The 21,334-nt window shown below is 35.8% G+C and overlaps 1 protein-coding gene across 1 annotated transcript in view; it reads right to left on the minus strand.

Moving 5' to 3' along the window:
* The window catches only part of Crb1 (crumbs cell polarity complex component 1), a 137,271-nt gene that overhangs the window by 91,345 nt on the left and 24,592 nt on the right, over positions 1-21,334 (minus strand). Inside the window, exon 7 of the mRNA XM_076872932.1 lies at positions 18,886-19,068. Within this exon, the coding sequence (XP_076729047.1) occupies positions 18,886-19,068 (183 nt within the window). The remainder of the gene's footprint in view (positions 1-18,885; positions 19,069-21,334) is intronic.

Genomic DNA, 21,334 nt, shown 5'->3' on the forward strand with positions numbered 1-21,334 from the left:
AAATAGCATAGGTCATCAGATGAGATCTTGGAGTCCTGAAAGGAAACAGAAACAGGGAGGAGCTGAGGAATCTCTTCCCCTTTCCTACTATCTTTAGGGACATGCTTTGTGTGCTAAAAAATTCTCACCAACAGGGACAGCTCAACAAGGAGAGGAGAGATGTGCCAGACGTACACTTGTGCTGGCTCCTGGGCCTTGTCAGTCCTGCTGGGCTGCTTTGTGTAGCTTGGCATGGTGGTGTGCTCAGAAAGGATGGATCAAAGCACACAAGAGCCAACAGTGAGAATTCAAAGGCAAAAAAAGGCTTCAGATGATCTGGAGAGTGTCTTGGTGCAAAGCTTCCTGGTGTTTTAATTTCTTGTAGCATTTTTACCTTTTGTGGCTTTACAGAATTTACTATGGTTCAAGTTAAGTGCTCCGCAGGGTGCTTGCTTCTATCATTTTTCCTAATGAATCCTCTATGAGAAAGGCTTGAGAAATTGATTATCTTATTTGGATGTTCTTGCCTATTTGTGTAAGCTTTTCAAATCTTTTTGCTGGAACAAATGCATTGAGCTTCTTCCTGCTTCTGCAGGGGGAACAAGAGATACCGGGATGCCCTTAGCTGCTAGAGATAAATCTAGCTACTTCTTAAGTGAATGACCACAGCTGGATGGCTGCTCCAAGAAATATTGTGAAAGTGGGTTAAGATAAGTATAGGGCCTTATTAAAATTTCAAGGGCGATTGAGACAGGCAGGATATAACAAATGGTGTTGGAGCTTTGCCAGGTCAACCTGTTAAAACTCACTCAAAGAAACAGATAAATTCGAGGTTGTGGCCTCTGTTCAAAAGTGCACCCAAAAAAACAATTCTCTTTTCTAAAACTTTTGATGATATTCCAGAATATTTGTTTCGTAGGTGACTCAAAGTAAAAGTTGACCTCAATTTAATCCCTTTGGGCTCTGCAGAACTCAATTGTTATGTAGAAAATTGTATAATTTTATCTTTATTTGCATTTTTTCTACTTATTAAATTATTGAAATAATTAAAACAAAAATTATAAAATGAGATTATCATATATGGAAGAAAAAGAAACAAACTTTCATGAAAAAGTACACAAAGGTGAATTCTTAATTCTGTTGTTGCATTGGAGAAGCATAGTTATGAAACTTTTCATATTGTTCTCATTTGGGCAATAACTTTGTGTTAAAAAATCATGTCAGTGCTAAAAGGAAGACAAATAATAATTTCACTATTTGCCTTAGCTTTCTCAGGGTAAAAATAGGCTTAGATGTTAAGTCCTGTATCTAATGAAATTTATTCTAACCTTCTATCCTAGACTATGGTGGTGATGTCTGTAACTTGTAATAAAATATTCTGTTAATATGAGAAACAACAAGCCCATTTTTCTGTTTTCAATGTACTTACTGTATGAACTTAAAAAAATATTCCCAAGAATCTTCTGTCATTTTCACTGATAATTAGAAAATAGAATTTCATTTGCAAATATACAAATTGCTTAGATACTACCACCAGGCATTGGTTAGCTAGTTTTCCATCACTATAACAAATTTCTGAGATGATCAACTTATTAAGAAAGTGGTTTATCTTGGCCTACAGCGATAGAGGTTTCAGTCCATTATTGGTTAGCCACGTTGTTTGGGGCGTGTGATGGCACATCATGGTGGGAGCACTTGGTTGAGCAAACCACTCACCTCATGGCCATAAAGAAAAACAAACAAACAAAAAAAAAGTGGAAGAGACTGGTACCCTTTGATGGCACATCCCTGGTGATCGGAAGACCTCCTGCACAACCTGTCTCCTGAAGATTTCACCACCTCCTGATAGCAATAGGCTGGGGACCAAGCACCCAATACGTAGGCCTTTGGGAGACATATAAGATTCAAACTATAGCAATGATCTTAAGAGCCTGCTTTTGTATACATTCTTGGTTGTAAAGAACCAAAGAAGTTGTCTAAACCCACCAAACCCTCAGTGCAAATCTCATATTTCCTATTCACCAAACAGTTCTAATTACACAGACTCCTTCTTCAATCCAAGAGAGCTTTGTCCCATTTGTGGATAGTTTTAATTCTTTAAAAATACTGCTGTATCAAACTCAATCCTGCCTTTATTGTTATCTATAGTAGCACTAATTTCTGCCTTCAAATTAATGTATCATACATTTAATGAATATCTTGATCTGAATAAGTGAGTGCATTCCCTTTAAAACGAATTTATTGAACTATATGTGTATGATCTGCAGAAATTTCTCTGTGTGAGATACTTCAATAAAATAGTCCCAAAAATAAATTAAAAGAAAGATGAGATCTTACCATATCTGAATTACTGTGATTTTATTAGAAGGTACTCTGCCTTTTGATAGGAGTAATTTTGAAGAAAACTTACTGAAGAAGGCAATGACCATAGATAGCTTCAGCAGAGATGCATCTGTGACATTTATGAAGTGTTTCACTCAGATCCTTTTTCTTGTTGGGCTCAGACTACCCAAAGAGAAGTTCAGACAAGCCTGAAATTCTTATGGCTCCATCTCATCAACATCAAAAGTGAACCCTGTTCTTATATTTTCTGAAAAGGTTGATAGAGTTTTGGATCTGAGAATGCTTCATATGATGGATTTATTAAGACCCATTGTAACTGGGGAGAAAAACAAGGCAAGTGAATTAGAGAAAACAGAAGTGGGGAGTAAATCAGGTCACTCTGTGTCTTCAAGATAGCACTAGAACTATCTGGAAAAATCCAATAATAAACATGCAATGATCTAAATCATGGATACAGGTTAAGTAAAAAATTAAGTTCTTTTGTGAGAAGCAGGAAGGTTTGTTTGATTCCATTCGAAAAACCTTCAATGGCTAGAATCTGCCAAAAAGGGCTCACCCCACAGATGCATCTTGTCCATTCCCCACTGCTCACATACTATGGGAGATAGATCAAGGAGTCAAATGGAAAAAGAATGCTGACAACCACCAAATAACATCTTTATATGTCAACAAAACCTTGTGACTCTGCCTTAAGAAGATCACTCAATCAGCCTGGCTCTACTAAAACATCTAACTGAGAAAATTGCTTTTGTCCCAAACCAATGAACTAAAAATATACACTGGACTCCAAGGTCGTGCCAGAGGGTAACAGTAGGCACAGAGCTGTGCCAACTTTGCCTTAAGCTGTGATGTGTTTCACGACACAAATGATCCTAATCACATCCCCCAATAGAAATTTCTACAGATTTGGTGTGCTCCATTTAAAAAAAAGGGGGGGGGAACTATAAAATTATAAAAATTTTAAAGATTTTATTTTTAAACTGTATATTACTAAAATATATGTATCTCGCTAAAATAAAAGTTCTTGTACTGCACTTCAATTTTTTCTCATCGATCCTTAAATTCTTGACAGGAAAAAAGGAAACTGAGAAACTTCACGATAAGGGGCCAGAGCCTCCTGAAAATCGAAGGTCAATCAAAGGAAGAGCACATTTTTCAAGTTGTGTCAACTGGCAGGGAAAACCCAGTTTATCAAAATTGGCATAGATTCTAACTTGAGCAAGAATTCGGAACCTCAATGAATTCCATCTGGCTCAGGAGAATCTTTTCTTTCTGGCTTAGAAAGAATCTTCCTAAGGTTAATCAAAGTTTTTAGCTGATAAAGGTGAAACTTCACCTGCCATTGTGGGTTTGATGATCAATATTTTTTACCAAGAGCTCTTGAGATTTAACTGAAACTTCAGTTGAGTGATTTTAATACTTTTATACTCAACAAATATTTCTTGGACTCCTAATCATGAGCTAGGCACTGTGCTAGGTCCTGAAGCTACATCATGGTGAACAATTTTCATCAGGACTGAGAAAGGGGAGAGCTGAAAAATAAACTGGAGTATGAGAAAGAGTGTGAGAGCATGCGCACATATGCATAAGATTTGAGTAATTAATAATATGAATAAATTAATTACAGTAGAGGAGTAGGATATGTGCATATATGCGTTGGGGTTCACAAAGAGGTGGCATTTTATTTAGAAAGACCTCTCTGGAAAAAGTGGCATTTGAACAAAGATCTAAAAGATCTAAAATTGTTCACTATGAAAGAGACTTTGAAAATCTCATTAATTATATAGCTTCAGGACCTAAAACAGTGCCTAGCTCATGAATCACTATGCAAAGATCTGGAGTCTTTCAGGCAAAGGTAAAAATAAAATGCAAAGCCTCCAAGATAGGAGTGAGGTCAACCTAATTAAGTAACTTCAAGAACCCAGGCCAACTAGAGTAAAGAAGGAAAAAAGTCAGGAAGTGAGTTTGGAGAGCAAGGTCAAGGGCAGATCATGCTTCTGAGGCATGTTTTGGGGTATGGGTTTATTCCAAGAATGGTCTCAACCATTCAACTGTTTAAATGGAAGACTCCTGATCAGGTGCACGTTGAAGTTACTCCAATATCTATGTGGAGAATGGGTTTAAGAAGTGGAGGATAAAACACCAAAAACTCAGGCTATTGCAGTAGCCAACATGAAAATGGTGGAGGTGGGGAAGCACAGCCATGCTTGGAACGCATCTTGATGGAGAAGCTGAAAATTTTGTAGATGAATAAAATTGGGATGTTAAAGAGAGAACTCAAATATGACTGAGCTTTAAGGTCTGGCTGACTTGGTTAACATGCTGTTACCATTTATTGATATGGAAAACAAAATATTTTTATTGCTCTTGTAGTTTTGTGAGGCTGTGTGTGTGTGTGTCTGTGCGTGTGTTCTGTTTTTGTATTTGTTTGCTTTAGCCTAATTTCTTTGTTTTGGAATTCATGGTGGCAGAAAATAAAATGTTTTATTTGGGATATATTATACTTGAAAATCATTTTAGTTGTCTAAATGGAAAAGTTAAGGCACATTCAGGAGAGAAAGAATGTTAGGTGTTAACATAGATACAGAATTTACTCTCATTACTTGAGATTTCCTGGGGAGTGAGTATGGGTAGAAAAAAGATGCTCAAGTACTCAATCCTAGGGAACATCAAAACTTTGAAATTAGAAAACAAAAAGATAAGAGCAATGCAGTGCGAGTAAGTAGGAAGAAGACAGATATTAAGAAATTACAAAGATATTTTGTCCAGAATGTGGAAGAGAGTAACTGTAACATGATAGTGTAATGTCAAGTCAGATAAAGACCCAAAATCAAGAGTTGAGTTGACAAAATGGAAATTCTTGACCAAGGAGTTTTCACTGAGAAGTGGGAACAGCCTTGTTGGAAAGAGTTAGTGGGAAGTGAGAAAGTAGAGACCTGTCTTTGGAGGAGGTTGTCATGGAGAACTTCTCCATGGTGGTAGCTGGAGGCACTGTGTATTTTAGGGAGCATTTATTTATTTTTTCAGGTGGGAAGTAGGCAAGGGGATATGAAAGATTCAAGATAAAGTGGCAAGTCAATGATGCAAGATCCATTAGAAATAATTGCTAAAGACAAATTCCTGAGTCATTGAGAAGAAATGGGATCCAAAACTGAAGTAGTTTCAGGTGGAAGTATTTTAAAGAGAAAGTAGGACAAACATGGGCAGGGGTTGAAAGGTGGCAAATACCTGAGTAACAGTTAAATAAGGAGGTGTTGAAAAAGTCAGTCTAACATGGGCATTAGTGTCACTGCAAATTCTTGTTGGGTGTTCCAAGAATGTAAGACTCTAATCACTTTTTACTTAGGCCATTTCTCATGAGTGCCTCTGCAGCAAGCAACTTTGAGGGTACTTCTCCCTTGGGACAAAAAATGATTGTCTTATTGCTTGCTCTGGAAACATCAGATTCCTCAAATTTGTTCTTCAGCTGTGATGCAAATCCTCTGCATTCACACTATCCACTTGAACTCGTATCAAATTCCCTCAGTTGGCTCCGGAGCAAGGGGAATCTACAGAAGCATGATGCTTCTGTTTGCTATGCTATGAGTAATAAAGTATTTTGTCTTGGACCAACATCCAGAAAACAGTAACAGCAAGGGGAATCTACAGAAGCATGATGCTTCTGTTTGCTATGCTATGAGTAATAAAGTATTTTGTCTTGGACCAACATTCAGAAAACAGTAACAGGTTAATTCATTAGTTTATTGCCAGTAATCATGGCAATAAAAATGAGATGCTGAAAAGGCTTTCCAAAGAAAAATGTCAAAGGTCCTTTAGAATGGTTTCTAAACCATCTACACTCCCTGGACTCTCATGCAAGTGGTAGGTGAGCAAGTATGTTAGGGGCTCCCATTGTCCTACCTGTCAATCATTTATTGGGATTGAGAACAGGGAGTAGGATTGAAAGATGTAGTTCACAATAGCTTCTTGGTTGTTCCTGACTCTGCTCTCAGTGGAAGAAGGGACTTGTCCCTTAGATTCATCAGGGCAGACTGACCAAACAATCTGGTCAGCTGAATTCAGCAACAGCCACAGCTGTCAATTTAAACTCACCATATCATCCCTCCTCACATGCTATAAGAACAGATCAGCTCCTATGGATTTGGTTGATCCTAAACTACTCTGCCAGCTTGACACAATCAATAACCGCTCCCAAACCTGCCCGGCTCTTCAATCTTGTGTGTGTGTAAACAGAGAGATTCCTCCAAGCTTGTTTCAGTCTTAACAATGTAAATTCACATCCCTCTCCTGATGCCCAAGCATCTCTGGGGGGAAGCTGTAACTACTCAGTGATACTATTCAGCGGATTAAGTGAACCCAACCAATGTACCAATGTTCTAAATCAAATGTAACAGCAAATTCCAAACTGGAATATCACTGTGCCCCTTTGTGCTACATTTTTGTAGATGGAATAATGTCTTTCCTTTAGGCTTATCTATCATCCCTGAAATTATTGGAAATGACTTCAAAGATCAGTAGGTCAATCTAAACTCCCTGTCTATATCCAAATGGACAAGAGGTCAGCTTTCGAGTGCATTCCAGCCATAGGAAACAAGACCTCCTGATCTTGGGACTATTCACAATTTTCTGAGTCCACAACCCTATAGAATACATCTGAAGTCAATACTACAGGTTGACCTGATTCTGTTGCTTAGAGTCCTCATGATAATATCCTTAATTAAATGTTGTGTGAGGAAAATTGAACAAAGCTGACCCTAATCTTAGCCAGTAAAACTAAACAAGGTAGTTAATGGAGTGGTGGATTCATATGAAAATTCCAATTTAACCAGGAACTTGTAGGATCATGGAATGGATTGCTAGAAGAGGCGATTCATGTGCATCTCTGCATTTTCTGGCTGAGAGTGCCACCAAAGCCTTGACTGTTCTTTAATCTGGCCTTTTCTTGGGGTTGGTTTTCTAGCAAGCAACTTAGAGGGATGAAGTAATGTGCTATCAGTCAAAGAGCAGGTTTCTTACTGCTTGTAAGGTCAGTGAATTCTCTAATTCAGAGTTCTTCAGCTGTTACACAAATCTACCTGTGCAGTACTTGCCTGGGTTCATGGAATGTCAGTTCTATGGTAATTGAGTGCAAAAATAATTGATGTAAACATGGTGCCCGTATTTGCTGTGACTTCGTTTCTGACCCATGTCTAATATCTTCTGCCAGCAGCCACATGTAGTAACAGGTTATTTACAAGCTTATAAGAAAGATAAAATCAAATATTAGTAGGTTTGGTGGAGTAAAGGTAAGGTAGTTATTTTCCTGTGTAAAATGAGAAACTTGATAATCAACTAAGATTAACAAAGAGGGAGGAGGTGTTAGAAGTTTGAAGGAAGAGATAAAATTTTTATCTTAGGAAGTACAGCTCTGAAAGGATTGTGGTCTAGTGCCAAAGGGCTCCTTGAGATTTGGGCTAATAAATTTAAGGTGATGTGAGTTCAGTTCAGTGTGTGCCTTGTGAGTTTTTCTCCACCCACATTCGAATTGCCCATAGAAGTGGAGAAGTCACATTTAACCATAATTGTACTTTTGCTGGGCAAATACAAGGAGAGACAGAAGCAGTGAAGCTGAGAGTATATGCAAGGGAATAGTTATAGGGCTGGACCACAGAATCTTAACTGAGACAAAAGGCAATGAGTTAAAAAATGGTTAATACAAAAGACAAGGACAATGAAAATATAAGTGAGTTTGGGAATATAAGTGAATTGGAAAAATACAGTTGTATTCAGAGAACAGAGTGATTGAAAGTGAGTTTTTCATGGAGATTATTGGTGATGACAAGGTCTAGATTGTGACAAAAGTGTGGGAAGGAGTGGGGGAATGGTCAAGCAAGAGAAGCAAAATGTTGCATGGATCATCTACATTAGTGTTAATAACCCAAAAACAATGAGAAGAGTAAGATATTAAAATATTTGGTCACTGAAGGGGAGGTACCAGGAGATACAAAGAATATCATAAGAAGAAGAGATAGTGGGCAGCATCATCCAAAGATAATATGCATCAAAATGAGTTGGAATTTTGAATGAAGAGGGAGGAGTAGTTGTCTATATGCAGCAATAAAATGGGAAAGACATTTAGCTTACCTTTGGTACCAGTTGGACATGGGATTTGGAAGAAGAATATAAGACAGCCCACCTTTTGAGAGGATTGCAAATCAGTGTCCTGGGAAAAAAACTAGATTTTAATGTATGGTGAAGAAATTTTTCAGAAAAGTTGAGGACTGTGGTAATTTATAATATACTTAAGGGTTTCAGCATATAGTGAAGAGTTCAGAAAGGGGTGCAAAATTGCATGAAATTAGGGAATGTACAGAGTATTCTGGGATAAGAGACCAGGACTCGATGGACAACCAGAGATGCTGGCACTTCTGTGGATGACTGAGGTAAGCAGACATGGAAATCATGGTGGGATTGTTCCTGGTGGACTTTAGGGGAAATCATAATTCTAATTATATCTTCTTAAAGAATTATCGATTAAATAATGACTAGGATGCAATGAGGAGGATTACTATAAGAAGGGGTAAGTTTTGGCCAAGAGTTTGTATCTAGAATATTTCCCAAAAGCCCTTGTGTTAATGATTTGGTCCCAGCTTGGTGCCACTGGGAGGTGGTAAAGATATTAAGAGCGGGGCCGGGGGGGGGGGGGCGTGGATCTTAGTGGAAGGTCTTCTGGCCATTGGGGGTATGTCCTCAGAGAGGATTGTAGGACACCCATGGCTTCCTCTGTTTTTTTTTTTTTTGTTTTCCTTTCCATCCTGACCATGAGGTGAAGAGTTTTACCACACATTGCCGCCATCATATGTTGCCTCACCACAGGCCCAAAGCAATGGGACCAACTGGTCATGGACTGAAATCTCCAAAACTGTGAGCCAAAACAAATCTTTCCTCTTTATAAGTTCATTACTTCAGATATTTTGTTACAATAATAGGAAGCTGATTAACACAATGTATAACAAAAACCTCTTTGGGGAAAGATATCTAATATTTCAGTAAAGCAATTAGTTGATTGAAGGTTTTGGATACTTCTCTTGGACTGAGATCTGAGTTTGTCAGGCATGAAGTAAGTTCCAGATGAATGTGTATGTTGTGGTGGTTGGAGAAAGGATTCAGGTGATAGCAGGTGCTTTTGGGGGTGCCTACGTATATATGTCAGAAGAAAGATTCAATAAACAACAACAGCAGTGGCCCTTGGTAAAAGGGCTTTAACTGCAATGTCAATGATATTGGTCTTCAGAATTAACAGCACACTTAAAGAAAACACTGGGGGATCTGGAACAGTTGGGAGAAGACATGGGGTGTTAAGATGGACATCCTCATGGGCAGCAAACACATAGCTGACCAAGTCTATGAAGGTTTGCAGTATGGCTAACTGTAAGCACAATTCCCAGGATCCTCAACTTTTCTTTGAACACTTTCTTCATCTTCTAGCCATACTCAGAAAAAAATATTCCTTTACTTGAAACTTTTTATAATGGGGATGGCTCACATCTCTCATATGGAAATAGAATCCCGGTGAAAATCAACCATTCAGGCCTTCTTAGTCTCCACAACAGCATCTATGGTGTGATAATAGGGATTATTGAGACTTTAATTATAAATTTCCTGGCAAAGAATTAATGATGCTTTCATTCTTTTGTTTTAGAAAAGAATTTTTTCCCCAAGATTTTTTGGCCAGTATACTTGAATTAGAGAGTTGGCATCTGTCTTCTGATGATTCACTCATAAGCTTTTTTCCTAGTTTATGTGACTTCAAGTCAACAAAAGAATGCTAACTCAATTAAGCAGTCAAAGCCCAGGATGCGATGTTTATCTATCTCATTCACTTGGGTCTCTCACATATACCCATTTCTGTTTTGTTCTTTATTTGGTCTTCCAGATCATAGTCATTAAATTTCTCTTATGACCATAACATTTTTGTAGATCATAGCAAGTACTTAATAAATATAATTTTCAAAATTAACATATATATGTATCTATATGCATATATATATGAGTTTTATCACTCATTGCTGCCATCATATGTTGCCTCACCACAGATATATTATATATACATAATATATATATTTAAATTAGACCTGCCCTAATTATTATAGTACACATAGTAAGAAAATAATACAAGAAGGAATATGCTCATGTAAACTACTCATAGTTTTGTTTATAGAAATTAATATACATAGTAAAGGCAAAAGTGAATGAGCTGACTCTGTTGAAAATATTAAAATAAACATTTTATTAAGTTAACAAAGATTGAAGCAAAGTTAGATCTTTTAGAATTATAGTTTTGTATGTGTATAAGATATCTATCTGCTCAAGTTACTTAGACTCTATGTTCTCAAACTTGAAATTGTAAGGAAAAAAAAAAAAACCTATTTCTAAGAACAATGAGCCCAAAATGAAGTCAGCAAATGAACCAATTCTATTGAAAATTTCTCTTTAGGAAGAAGATACTGTCCCATGAGTCTCATTGCTTCCTACCACCCGAAGGTTTGGATAATATATGTTTGGCTCTACACAGCTATTTTAGTTGGATTTAAGTAAAGTGAGAGGATTTTTAATTTTTTAAGGAAAAGTGAACACTTCATTTTTAGCAACATTTTTCTTGAAGCAGATGAACTTGAGAAGGAGAGCTCCGTGCACCGTCACTTTGCCAGGTGGCTCTCATCGGGGTGTTCATTGTTAAGAACCCTGCTATTTCTGCCTGAGGTTTGAAGCCAGGACTTCACAGGATCCCCTGCTGCACTCCTCAGTTTTTTCCATGCAGAGAGCAGATGGGTGAAGCAGAATAAAACCCCAGCCTCAGAGGCAGCAGTGTAGCATTCCAGGCACAGGTGACAGTGTTCCGCTTAGTTGGAATAAACGCTAATTGGAGTTGCTGAGTAAAAGTTAGAATTGAAAATTGGACTTGGTTTATACAGCAGTTTGGAAACTTGTGAAATGTATTATTATGACCATATTTTGATAAACAAAAATGAATTTTTAGTGTGGTTCTGGGGATTGAACCCAGGGCCTTGTGCATGCAAGGCAAGCACTCTACAAACTGAGCTGTATCCCCAGTCCCCTCAAATGAAATGTTAACATTAAAAATAAAACATCAATTGTTTCCAAAGTAGATGTGTTGGTTAGGACAGGATAGTTTAAGGACAAGCACTGAGGTCCTGAGATCTTCTTCTTTTTTTAATTTTCAGAAGTAACATATTCAATTGTATTTAAATAGGCTAACTTATCAAGCTGTTTGGGTTCTTATAAGTTCCACTAAATTCTTCTGGAAATGAGAGAATAAATAAGTCCTCCTTACTGATTTGTGTGATTGTGCCTTTTTATAGTCTCACTATGTCAGTTATCATATTGTCATGTATTTTTCACATCTTTTGCTTCACATTCTTTCAGTTTCTTTGGAGAAGAGGACATATATTTTCATCATTATGTTCCTAGAACTGAGTGAGCCCCGTGTCCTGGACTGAAAATCTAAAGCATAACAGAAGGAAGCAGCCAACATTCCTTCTTGTAGCGGTCAAGGGTGGTCATAGAAAATAAAGATAATTTACTGATTTTGGAATGGACTGAACAGTTTTATTCAACAACAAGCCTTTTCCAATTATAGATTTATTTAGCTTATCCTTAAAATTATGTGAATGTGTGGATTTAAGTATATGCATAGACCTTTAAATCCAGTGTTTATACTACATTCTAAAATTTGATATGTGCACTTTTGAGAACAAATAGCTAAGACAAGATGTAAGTATATTTTGTAAAGGTAATTTTTTAGTGATTTTGAGGAATGGGAAAATAGTAACTTTTATTGCATCTAGAGGCATGATTCGACTCTAATTGTTAATATATGAAAATGGATCTTTAGATTTTTCTCAAGTAATCCATTGAATGAGATGTTTAGTCTTTGGGTCATGATAACTTGTTTTACTTCGTAGAAATCCCAGAAGAAACCTTGAATAAACGTTGATCTCTTTCAGGGGTTTCTGGTTCTTCTCACTAGAATCCCACCTCCTGCACCCCTGTTTTTACTACAGCTCACTCTCCATGGTGTAGAGCTCCCTCTATCTCCATCTTTCTGAGTGTTATCTTCCCAGACTCCCAGTTATTTTTCCCACTCCGCTGTCTATCAGTTTTGCATTAAAAGAAGTTAGAAAAATTACATGAACTATGAAAATATTTTAATATGAAAGATAATCACCCTAGTAATGAGGAGTAAGAAGCACATTCCTAATGATAACTTTAAAAACTGGGAATAGTTTGTTACTATGTTTAACAATTCTGATGGTTTCCTTAAGTGAAGCTGTGTCATTAAATATATGATCCATGAGCACATTTCTCATTACAATGGAAAATTATTTTAATCTAACAAATGAGAGAACCGCAAATAGATAGAGTGTATGAAAAGTAAATTATGTCTTTTCTTTGTAAAAAAGAAACAAAATGGATATATAAAAAAATAAAGATAAAACAGAGCTGAATGTCCAAATTTCTAGAGTATAGGCAACAAAAAATAGTAACATTTACTATTAATAAGTATATTCATCTCATCAATTACATTAAATGATATTTTCATCTTGATATTATAGGGGAAATGAAAAGAAAATTAACATCTGCTTTTCTCCCTAAAGCCATTAAAGAAAATGATTCTTTTATCATAATACTTGGGTATTTTAAAATGTGACTTCTGGATAGGACTGTAGGCTTGTCATCTCACCCTTTGCCTCCCCACTAGTCACAATACAAACAGTATGTAATAACAGCAGAGACTTTGAACATGGAAAAGAAGGTGAACTTGTTAGGACTGGAAGACCAACAGAGCATCTGGGCTTTTACCACACGGGCCCAACACAAAAATGTGTCCCCTAGAGGTAGCCCAGAGAGGCTCATTCCTCCTCCATATTGAACCAGGGTCTCGCCTACAATACAAAATGAGCCCCACAAGTCCTGGCAAGGGGAATTAAGCAGACCCCTGCTGGTTTAGAAAAAAAAAATCAACTAGAGAAAGAGCTTAGCTCCTCTCCTGGTGAGACTTCACTTCCCCACCCAGAGATGTAGCCAAGGGGAGTATGCCCAACCACAGACAGGCATGTGATGATGTGTCTTCCTTCCTGAGCAGGTTTCTGAAGCTCTTCTTCCCCATCAAGGCCTGGGGGACCTCAACAAAAGGGATGGTACCCCAGAAAGCACCTTCCTTGAAACATGCTCTCCATCCCACTGAGGTTGAGAGAAGCCCAGTCAAACACATGTCCAGTCAAGGAGGCCTCCTCATTCTCATGGACCTGAAACCCCCCTCCCTCAACACCTTCTGACCACTCAGGGACCATCAGAAGAGACCAGTGGGAGCCCCAGTGGCACAAGATAAACTAAGAATATCAAATACCACTGCAAAGACTGGTTAAATGATGACTTAATTCGTAGTCCACACAAGTAGACCAGGACCTATTCTCCAAACATAAGAAGGTGACTGCCTGCTAAATTAAAAAATTCAAGTAAGATTCTAAATTCCTTAACATCATATCTAAAATGTCTGGGATAGAGCTAAAAATAACCTATTATTGCAGGGATCAGGAAAACCATAACTTAAGGAAAAAGGAAAATTAACTGATGCCAACACTGAAACAAATCAGTTGTTAGCATTATCTGACAAGAATTTTATAGCAAGCATCATGAAAATGATTCAATAAACAATTATAAATCTCTCGAGAAGAAAGAAAAATAGAAAATATCAGCAAAGAAATAGACATTATTAAAAGAAAAAAATTAGAAATTATAGAATTGAAAAATAAAATAGAAAAAATAAACAACTTCCTGGATTGGTTAATAATAGAGAGGAGATGAAAAAGGAAAGAACCAGTGAGTTTGAGGACAGAGTACTAGAATTTGCCCAATCCAAGCAACAAAGAGAAAATATATGGGGGGAAAAAATGATCAGAGCCTCAGAACCTATGGGGAAAAAGACCCTAAATTTGTATGAACAGAGTCCTAAAAGTGGAAGAAAAAGAGAGTGGAGCTAATAGTCGAAGGAAAATTAGCTAAAAATTTCCCCCGTTTGGCAAAGGACACAAATTCACAGATTTGAAAAGCTGAGTGCTATGGTTTGCATAAATGTCCCTCAAACACCTGTGGTCACCAGCCCACAGAACTATTAGGAGGGAGTGAAAACTTTATACCATGGAGCCAACAGGAAGGAAAGCAATTAGAAGCATGCTCTTGAAGGGGACATTGGGACTCCAGCCCCTCTTCTTTGCTCTTGGTTTCCTTCCCAGCCACAATAAGATGGGAAACCTCCTCTGCAACACCCTCCCTGCCGTAATGCACTGCCTCACCCAGGCCCAAAGGCAACAGTGCCATGTGATCAACTGAACCTCTAAAACATGAGCCTAAATACACCTTTTCTCTCATGAAGTTGAATTTTTACAGTAAAGAAAATTTTACTGAGTAAATCCCAAGTAGAATAAGCGCAAATAAATAAACACCAACATATATCAGAAGTAAATTTCTAAAAATTAAGAACAAAAGGGAAAAAATGCTAAAGACAAAAGAGAAAGTTAGCCAGAAAGAAATAATGTATCATTTGTAGGGATCACCAGTTCCAATGGCAGAGGTTTTCTCATGAGAAACCTTGGGGTACAGAAAGAAGTGCTGTGGATTTTTCAAATTCTAAAAGAAAAACAGAGTCAATAATGAATTCTATATTTAACTATCCTTCAAGAATGAAGTGTTGGGCACTGTGGTGTACACCTGTAATCCCAGGGGTTTGGGAGGCTGAGGCGGGAGGAGAGAGAGTTCAAAGACAGCCTCAGAATGTGAGGCATTAAGCAACTCAGTGAGACCCTGTGTCTAAATAAAATACAAAATAGAGCTGGGGATGTGGCACAATGGTTGAGTGTCCCCCCCAAAAAGAAAGAATGAATAGGCAATAAAGATTATCTCAGACTAAGGGAAACTAAAAGAAGTTGTCACTAACATACCTACCTTAAATTTGACTAATGTTTTTTAACAGAAAATTACAAAAGAAGAATCTCAATGACATGGGAAAAAAGAAAAAAACAATGGAGAGAACAAAAATATAGGTAAAATATAAGTTTTCTAAACTATATATAATGATTAAAATAAACATTATAATGCTTTCTGTTCCCTATTGCTAAATAATACATGGATCAAAGAAAAAGCCTCAAAGAAAATGTTGAAAATACATAGAACCAAATTAAAATGAAAGTGTGGCATGTGAAAATATGTGGGATGCAGCAAAAGCAGTACTGAGTTAAATTTATACTGCTTAATCCTTGCAATAAAAAAAAAAACTAAAAGAAAAATAAACCTGAAGCAAACTGAAAGAAGGCAATAATAAGGAACAAAAATCAATGAAATTGAAAACTGGGTAACAGAAAAAAAAATTGATGAAACAATAAACTTGTTCTTTAAAAATAAAAATCAATGAAATTAATAAGTTTACAAAAAATGGAGAGAGACGATATAGACCATCAACATCAGGAATGAATCAGAGAAATCACTACAAATCCTATAGCTGTTATAAGATAATAAGACATCACTGTGAGCCACATTATACTCATAAATTTGACAAAAAAATCAGCACCAACATAGAGGATCTGATCATGTAGATAATCTAGTTGACAAATATAGAACATAATCTAGTTGACAAATATAGAACACTCCACACCCAACAGAGCATATATATATATATATACACCTCACAGTGGAATGCATTACATTTCTCTCCACCAGGAAGTATTACAGGCTTAAGACCCATTGCTATGCAGCTAAGTGGGAGTCAAAGAGATCAAAGACCACTAGAGGAGATTATCTCCCCAAACTAACAAAGGAATATACAGAAACTGAATAAAACACAACATTATTTATAATCACCCCAAAGAAAGTAATAAATAAAAGTGTATACTTAGTATAAACTTAACAAAAAATGCTTAGGGTTAGTGTGTGGAAAATGACTCAAGAGTAAAAAGAACAATCCAGTTAGAAAGGGGCAAAAGACATTGAGAGATATTTTGCTATAAAGATAAACAGATCAAATAAATACAGGAGAAGTTGTTCAACATACTAGTTATTAGGCATGAATTAAAACCACAATGGCATATCACTTCCTATCTATTAGAATGTCTTAAACTTAAAAAAATAATAACCAAATGTTAGTGAGGATATGAATAAATTGGATCACTCACTAATACATTGCTGATGACAATGGAAAGTAGTCCATTGGGAAAACTGGGTGAACTATACATGGGATTCCCTGTTCTATTTCTTATTACTTCATGTAAACCTACTATTATCACTTAAATGGTTTAATTAAAAAAAACATATTCAAGCATATTTATGTATACATATTCATATATGCACATACATATAGTTTATATATTGTATATATATTCTGTATATATATACATACATACCAGTTTTAACTATTATAGTTATATATATTTAGCAGTATATATAAGTATGTATAGTTGTTTATGTACATATATAATATGTGAGTATATATATCTTTATGTGTATGTATATTAGTATACACATTAATGATACATACATATCATTAACATATTAATATATATATCATTATGTAGTAAGTAAGTAGGAGAATACTTAGAGGATTCATGTTTGTATCCCCAGTCTGCCAGTTTCAGCTTTTGTGTCAAATTGAAGTTCATGGAATGAACAATACATGAAATTATGTTCATGAAATTTGTTTTCTCTTTATTTTAGGTAAGACTAGATTTTTTAGTATTCACTACAGTAAAATGTGGTTGTATGACTAAATTTTAATCAATGGAAGGTGGTAGAAGAGTCCCATTACTCATGGGGCTCCACTTGTAAAACCTCCAGGTTTCATATTCTACTTTCCTTTCTTCTCCAGCAACTTGCTGCAAAAGACAACAATAAATTCAGAAGTTGAGTTTGAAAAGGGAGGGAAAAAAGAGAAGAGGCTGTGACTCTGAATCACCGTTGGAAGGCAACCCATGTTTTTGGAGTTCACATGTGTGAAAATAAACAATTTCACTAAGCCACAGAGATGTGGTCAATCAGAATCTCTTAATTCATTTAATCATTTTTGGCAGCCCTTCAGAAAACAAGTCCAACACACTTTTCTAGCATATTCTACTGCCTCTTCTGTTTGAATCTGTTGGTCATCTGTGCCCTTTTATCTGATAAGGCAATATTAACCATATCCTCTGCTGTGATAGAATCCCCTCTCTATACCTAAACCAAATATTTTAGAAACAAATTATAGTCACCCCTACCTTGTTCCAAGAAAGATTTAACCAAAAAAAAAAAAAATGCATACACTGTACCAAAATCAAATAACTTGGAAAAAAAGAAGAAAAAAAAAGAGATAACATTAAGATACAGAAACAGGAAACTGAAATATTCCTAGGGGTGAGATAAATATATAACAGAAAGACATTTATGTCTCTATAAAAACATGTTTAGACATCTAGCTACATCATCGTTATTTGTAGCAGCCTACATTATTGGGAAATATGCATTACAAAATTTATTTCATGTTTGTCATTTATCAAATTTTGTTTGCATGTCTTTAAAATGTAAGGTAAAAGGTGTGGAAGGAAAATACCATTTATCCTGATATTGAAACTGGAGAGGTCTTCTTCTATGTGTTCTCATAAAGAGACAGCACATGAGCAAATAAACATTTTCTTCAGCAACCTTACACAAACACTACCGCAAAACAAATTCATTAATCTTCAAAGCTGAAATATTAAAAGAAAATCCCAGGTGTAAATAGAGTAACGCACCCATTTTCACTTATCCCTTATTACTACTTTTCTCAGAAATCTCCCCCAAAAACTAAAATATTTTCCTGAAGTGTCTCTCACTAACCTATTGAGAAAAAAAAGGTAGAAATCTAAATTATAATTTATTTTCTCACCGATATCTATGCAATTGTGGATAATTGCTGCTTATTAACAAATTGAGGACTGTATCAAAAATTCTGAAAGTTTTCAGAACATTAAGCAGACCCAAACACAATTGTCCATTAGAAACCTCTGGGGTTTAGAGTAAGAATAAATAAAGATAGAGCATAAATTTAAATTTGATGTATAAAATGACTTTAGCTATAGAATAGTTGCAAAATATTACTTGAAACTAGATAATTGGTCTCAATATAAGTAGAAATAAGTACCGTGACTTTGTTAGCAAATTCAAATAACACATAAAATTTAACATGAAAATTAATAACAAAATATACCAATACTTTTGCTTTTCAAGGTAAATAATTTGTGATATACTGAAATTCCCAGTAAGTGTATGGAAATATTTACCTTTTTATACACTTCCTCTGTTCCTATTGTTAACATTTTCCTCCTGCAGAGAGGAATTATGAGATGTGAGCCAAGATTCTTCTCAAGCCCACAAGGGGGACCCTTTGCACCATGGCAACACAGTTTATGTAGCACAGGTTTTACTGCTAATACACCATTTGGTTAAATCCATAGTCTGCCATCAAGTGAAGAAAGTCATTTCCTGTCTCCTTGGCCTCACCTGTGAATCCAGGCTGACAGACACAAACATAGCCCGAGGCTTCAAGGTAGCTGAATGAAGAAGGCAGCCCAGCAATACGACCATATTGTTTCTCTGAGGACAGCTCTATGCATTCCCCATCAGACTGGCAGGGGTTACTCTGGCATTCGTTGATGTCCATCTCACACTGGGCACCTGTGTATCCTGCAGGACGAAAGTTCAGAGAAGCCGCTGAGTCAAAGCTCTTAAATCATACAGCATATGCCTGAAAAGAGGCTGACCACTGTGCCTGCGCCAATTAGCAAGTTGCCAGTGCTCAAAGAGCTAGCCAGGGGAATTGGGTAAGAGGAGGTTTACGTGGAAATAAATATCAGTAGCAATGGAATCACTTGCTTAATTTGGCCAATTTTTTTTAAAAAAAGATTTGATTAATAAAGCCTGAAATAAAATGGGACTTCAGGGTAATCTTGATTTAACCTGAACATTTAATAAAATGAATAAAATACCATTTACTTGAATTTAACAAGTATTCTAATTGATGTGTTTTTATCAAGAAAAAAATTTTATAGAGAATTACTTAAAAATCAGAAGTATCCACATAGCCAACCCCAAATTATTATTTTAAATCTCAAAAGTAGGTTAAATAGTTATTTCCTAATATTCAGTGAGAAAGAAAAGTAAATTATATATATAGTTCTATTGTGTGGGTGTGTATGTTTTAACCAAGCTCAATTGTACCATATTCAGAAACTTGCGTTTTCATTCCCTTGCAGAATTCATGTTAGTAAGAGAGATCTAACTCATAGTTTTAAACTATTTCCGACTACTCCAAAACGTGAATGTGCCATAATCATCCTTTTATTGGTTTTAATGCAGTTTTTACTATTAAAAATTTTCAATGAATATCATTACATATGACATATGTGTAAGTGTTTAAGCAAAACTCTAGGGTTTAGGCCTAAAAGCAGAAATTCTAGGTCATAAGCTGTGTACAATTTTATTTAAGTACAGATTGACAAATGCTTCTAGAGTAGTTGTACCACTTACCTGTTACCAACTAGCAAGTAGATGAATAGGGCTCCAAACCCTTGGAAACATTAGTTATCAGCAAATATAAAATTTGTCATTAGTAAATTGGACAAAAGATAATATCTTACTTTAGTTTACATTTTTCTCAGTTACTATTGAATTTAACATTTTTTTGGTTGTTTATTGACTCAAGTAACATTATATATTTTTTTCCTAATTTTTAGGCTGGTTTTCTTATTGATTTTCAAGTACTTATATGTTATGTGTTGTGCTGTTTCCCACATAAAAATTTACTGGAATGCTAATATAATGCTGATGGATAATAAAATAATATCAGCTATTTTGCAAGACAGCAAGACAGCTGTATAAAGTTCTTAAAGGAATATAATTAAACCTACCATACACCTAAAAGCCTCTATAATGTCACTTAAGTCTGCTGAGAAATATGATTTTAAAACAAAATTTATAATTAAAAATTATAAAATTTATAAGTTATAGTATTTTTTTACTTTAAAATTATACAATGACTTCCCGTTTCACATAGGATAAAATCAAAATCCTTACTATGATCCAAGAATGCACTTATCACCTGAACCCTTTCCATTTCAATATTTCTACCTAATCCCATTCTCCTCCTTCCTCCCAGGGGAATGTCTTCTACCCTATGGCCCTCATAACGGTGTTCTTCTCTCCTCTAGAAAATTCTTCTCCAAGCCTTTGTGTGGCCAACTCTTACCCAATTTTCAAACTTTGTCTTGTATTACTTTCTCGGAATAACTTGCCCTCATGGACAGATCTAAATAAGTTCCTGTGTTTTCTTTCATATCACTAAATCCTTTTCTTTTGTTGCTCCTTTAATAATCTTTAGTTATGTATTTATTTGTATATATGGCTGCCTTTCTCAACCAACTATATACTCTACCACAACAGAGACTGTACTTATTTTATTTACTCTTCCAATGCTGAGCAAGATGTAAACAGTGGATTTTAACCGATGCCTGAAAAAGCATAAAACAGTACCAATTAATCATTGAAAATAAGAATTTAGATTATAATTCTGGTTTACTGCATAAACCAGAGAATGGACTACTATTAAGCAAATGATGAGAAGCTAATGGGATTGCTCATTTTGAAACTTTAGTAAAAACCTGAATGGGGTCATGTGTCAAATAATAACCACAACATAAATTCTATTGCTCAACAGCATAATATATATGTCACATGTGACCCTCAGATCCTTTCTCAGCTATCTGAAGAAGAAACATAGTGAGAAAAGAAACTAAAAGAACATGTGAGATCATGATCTCACAATCCCTTATTGTGACGCTCCTGCTAAAAAGTCCTCAGAATCTTTTAAATTTAAATGTCTACTTTCAAATAATTGATTTCATACTTAAGGATATACAAATATTCAGTAAATGATAGTTTTCACAGCAAGTTT

The sequence above is a fragment of the Callospermophilus lateralis genome, chromosome 13, assembly GCF_048772815.1.
Source record: "Callospermophilus lateralis isolate mCalLat2 chromosome 13, mCalLat2.hap1, whole genome shotgun sequence".
Lineage (NCBI taxonomy): Eukaryota > Metazoa > Chordata > Mammalia > Rodentia > Sciuridae > Callospermophilus > Callospermophilus lateralis.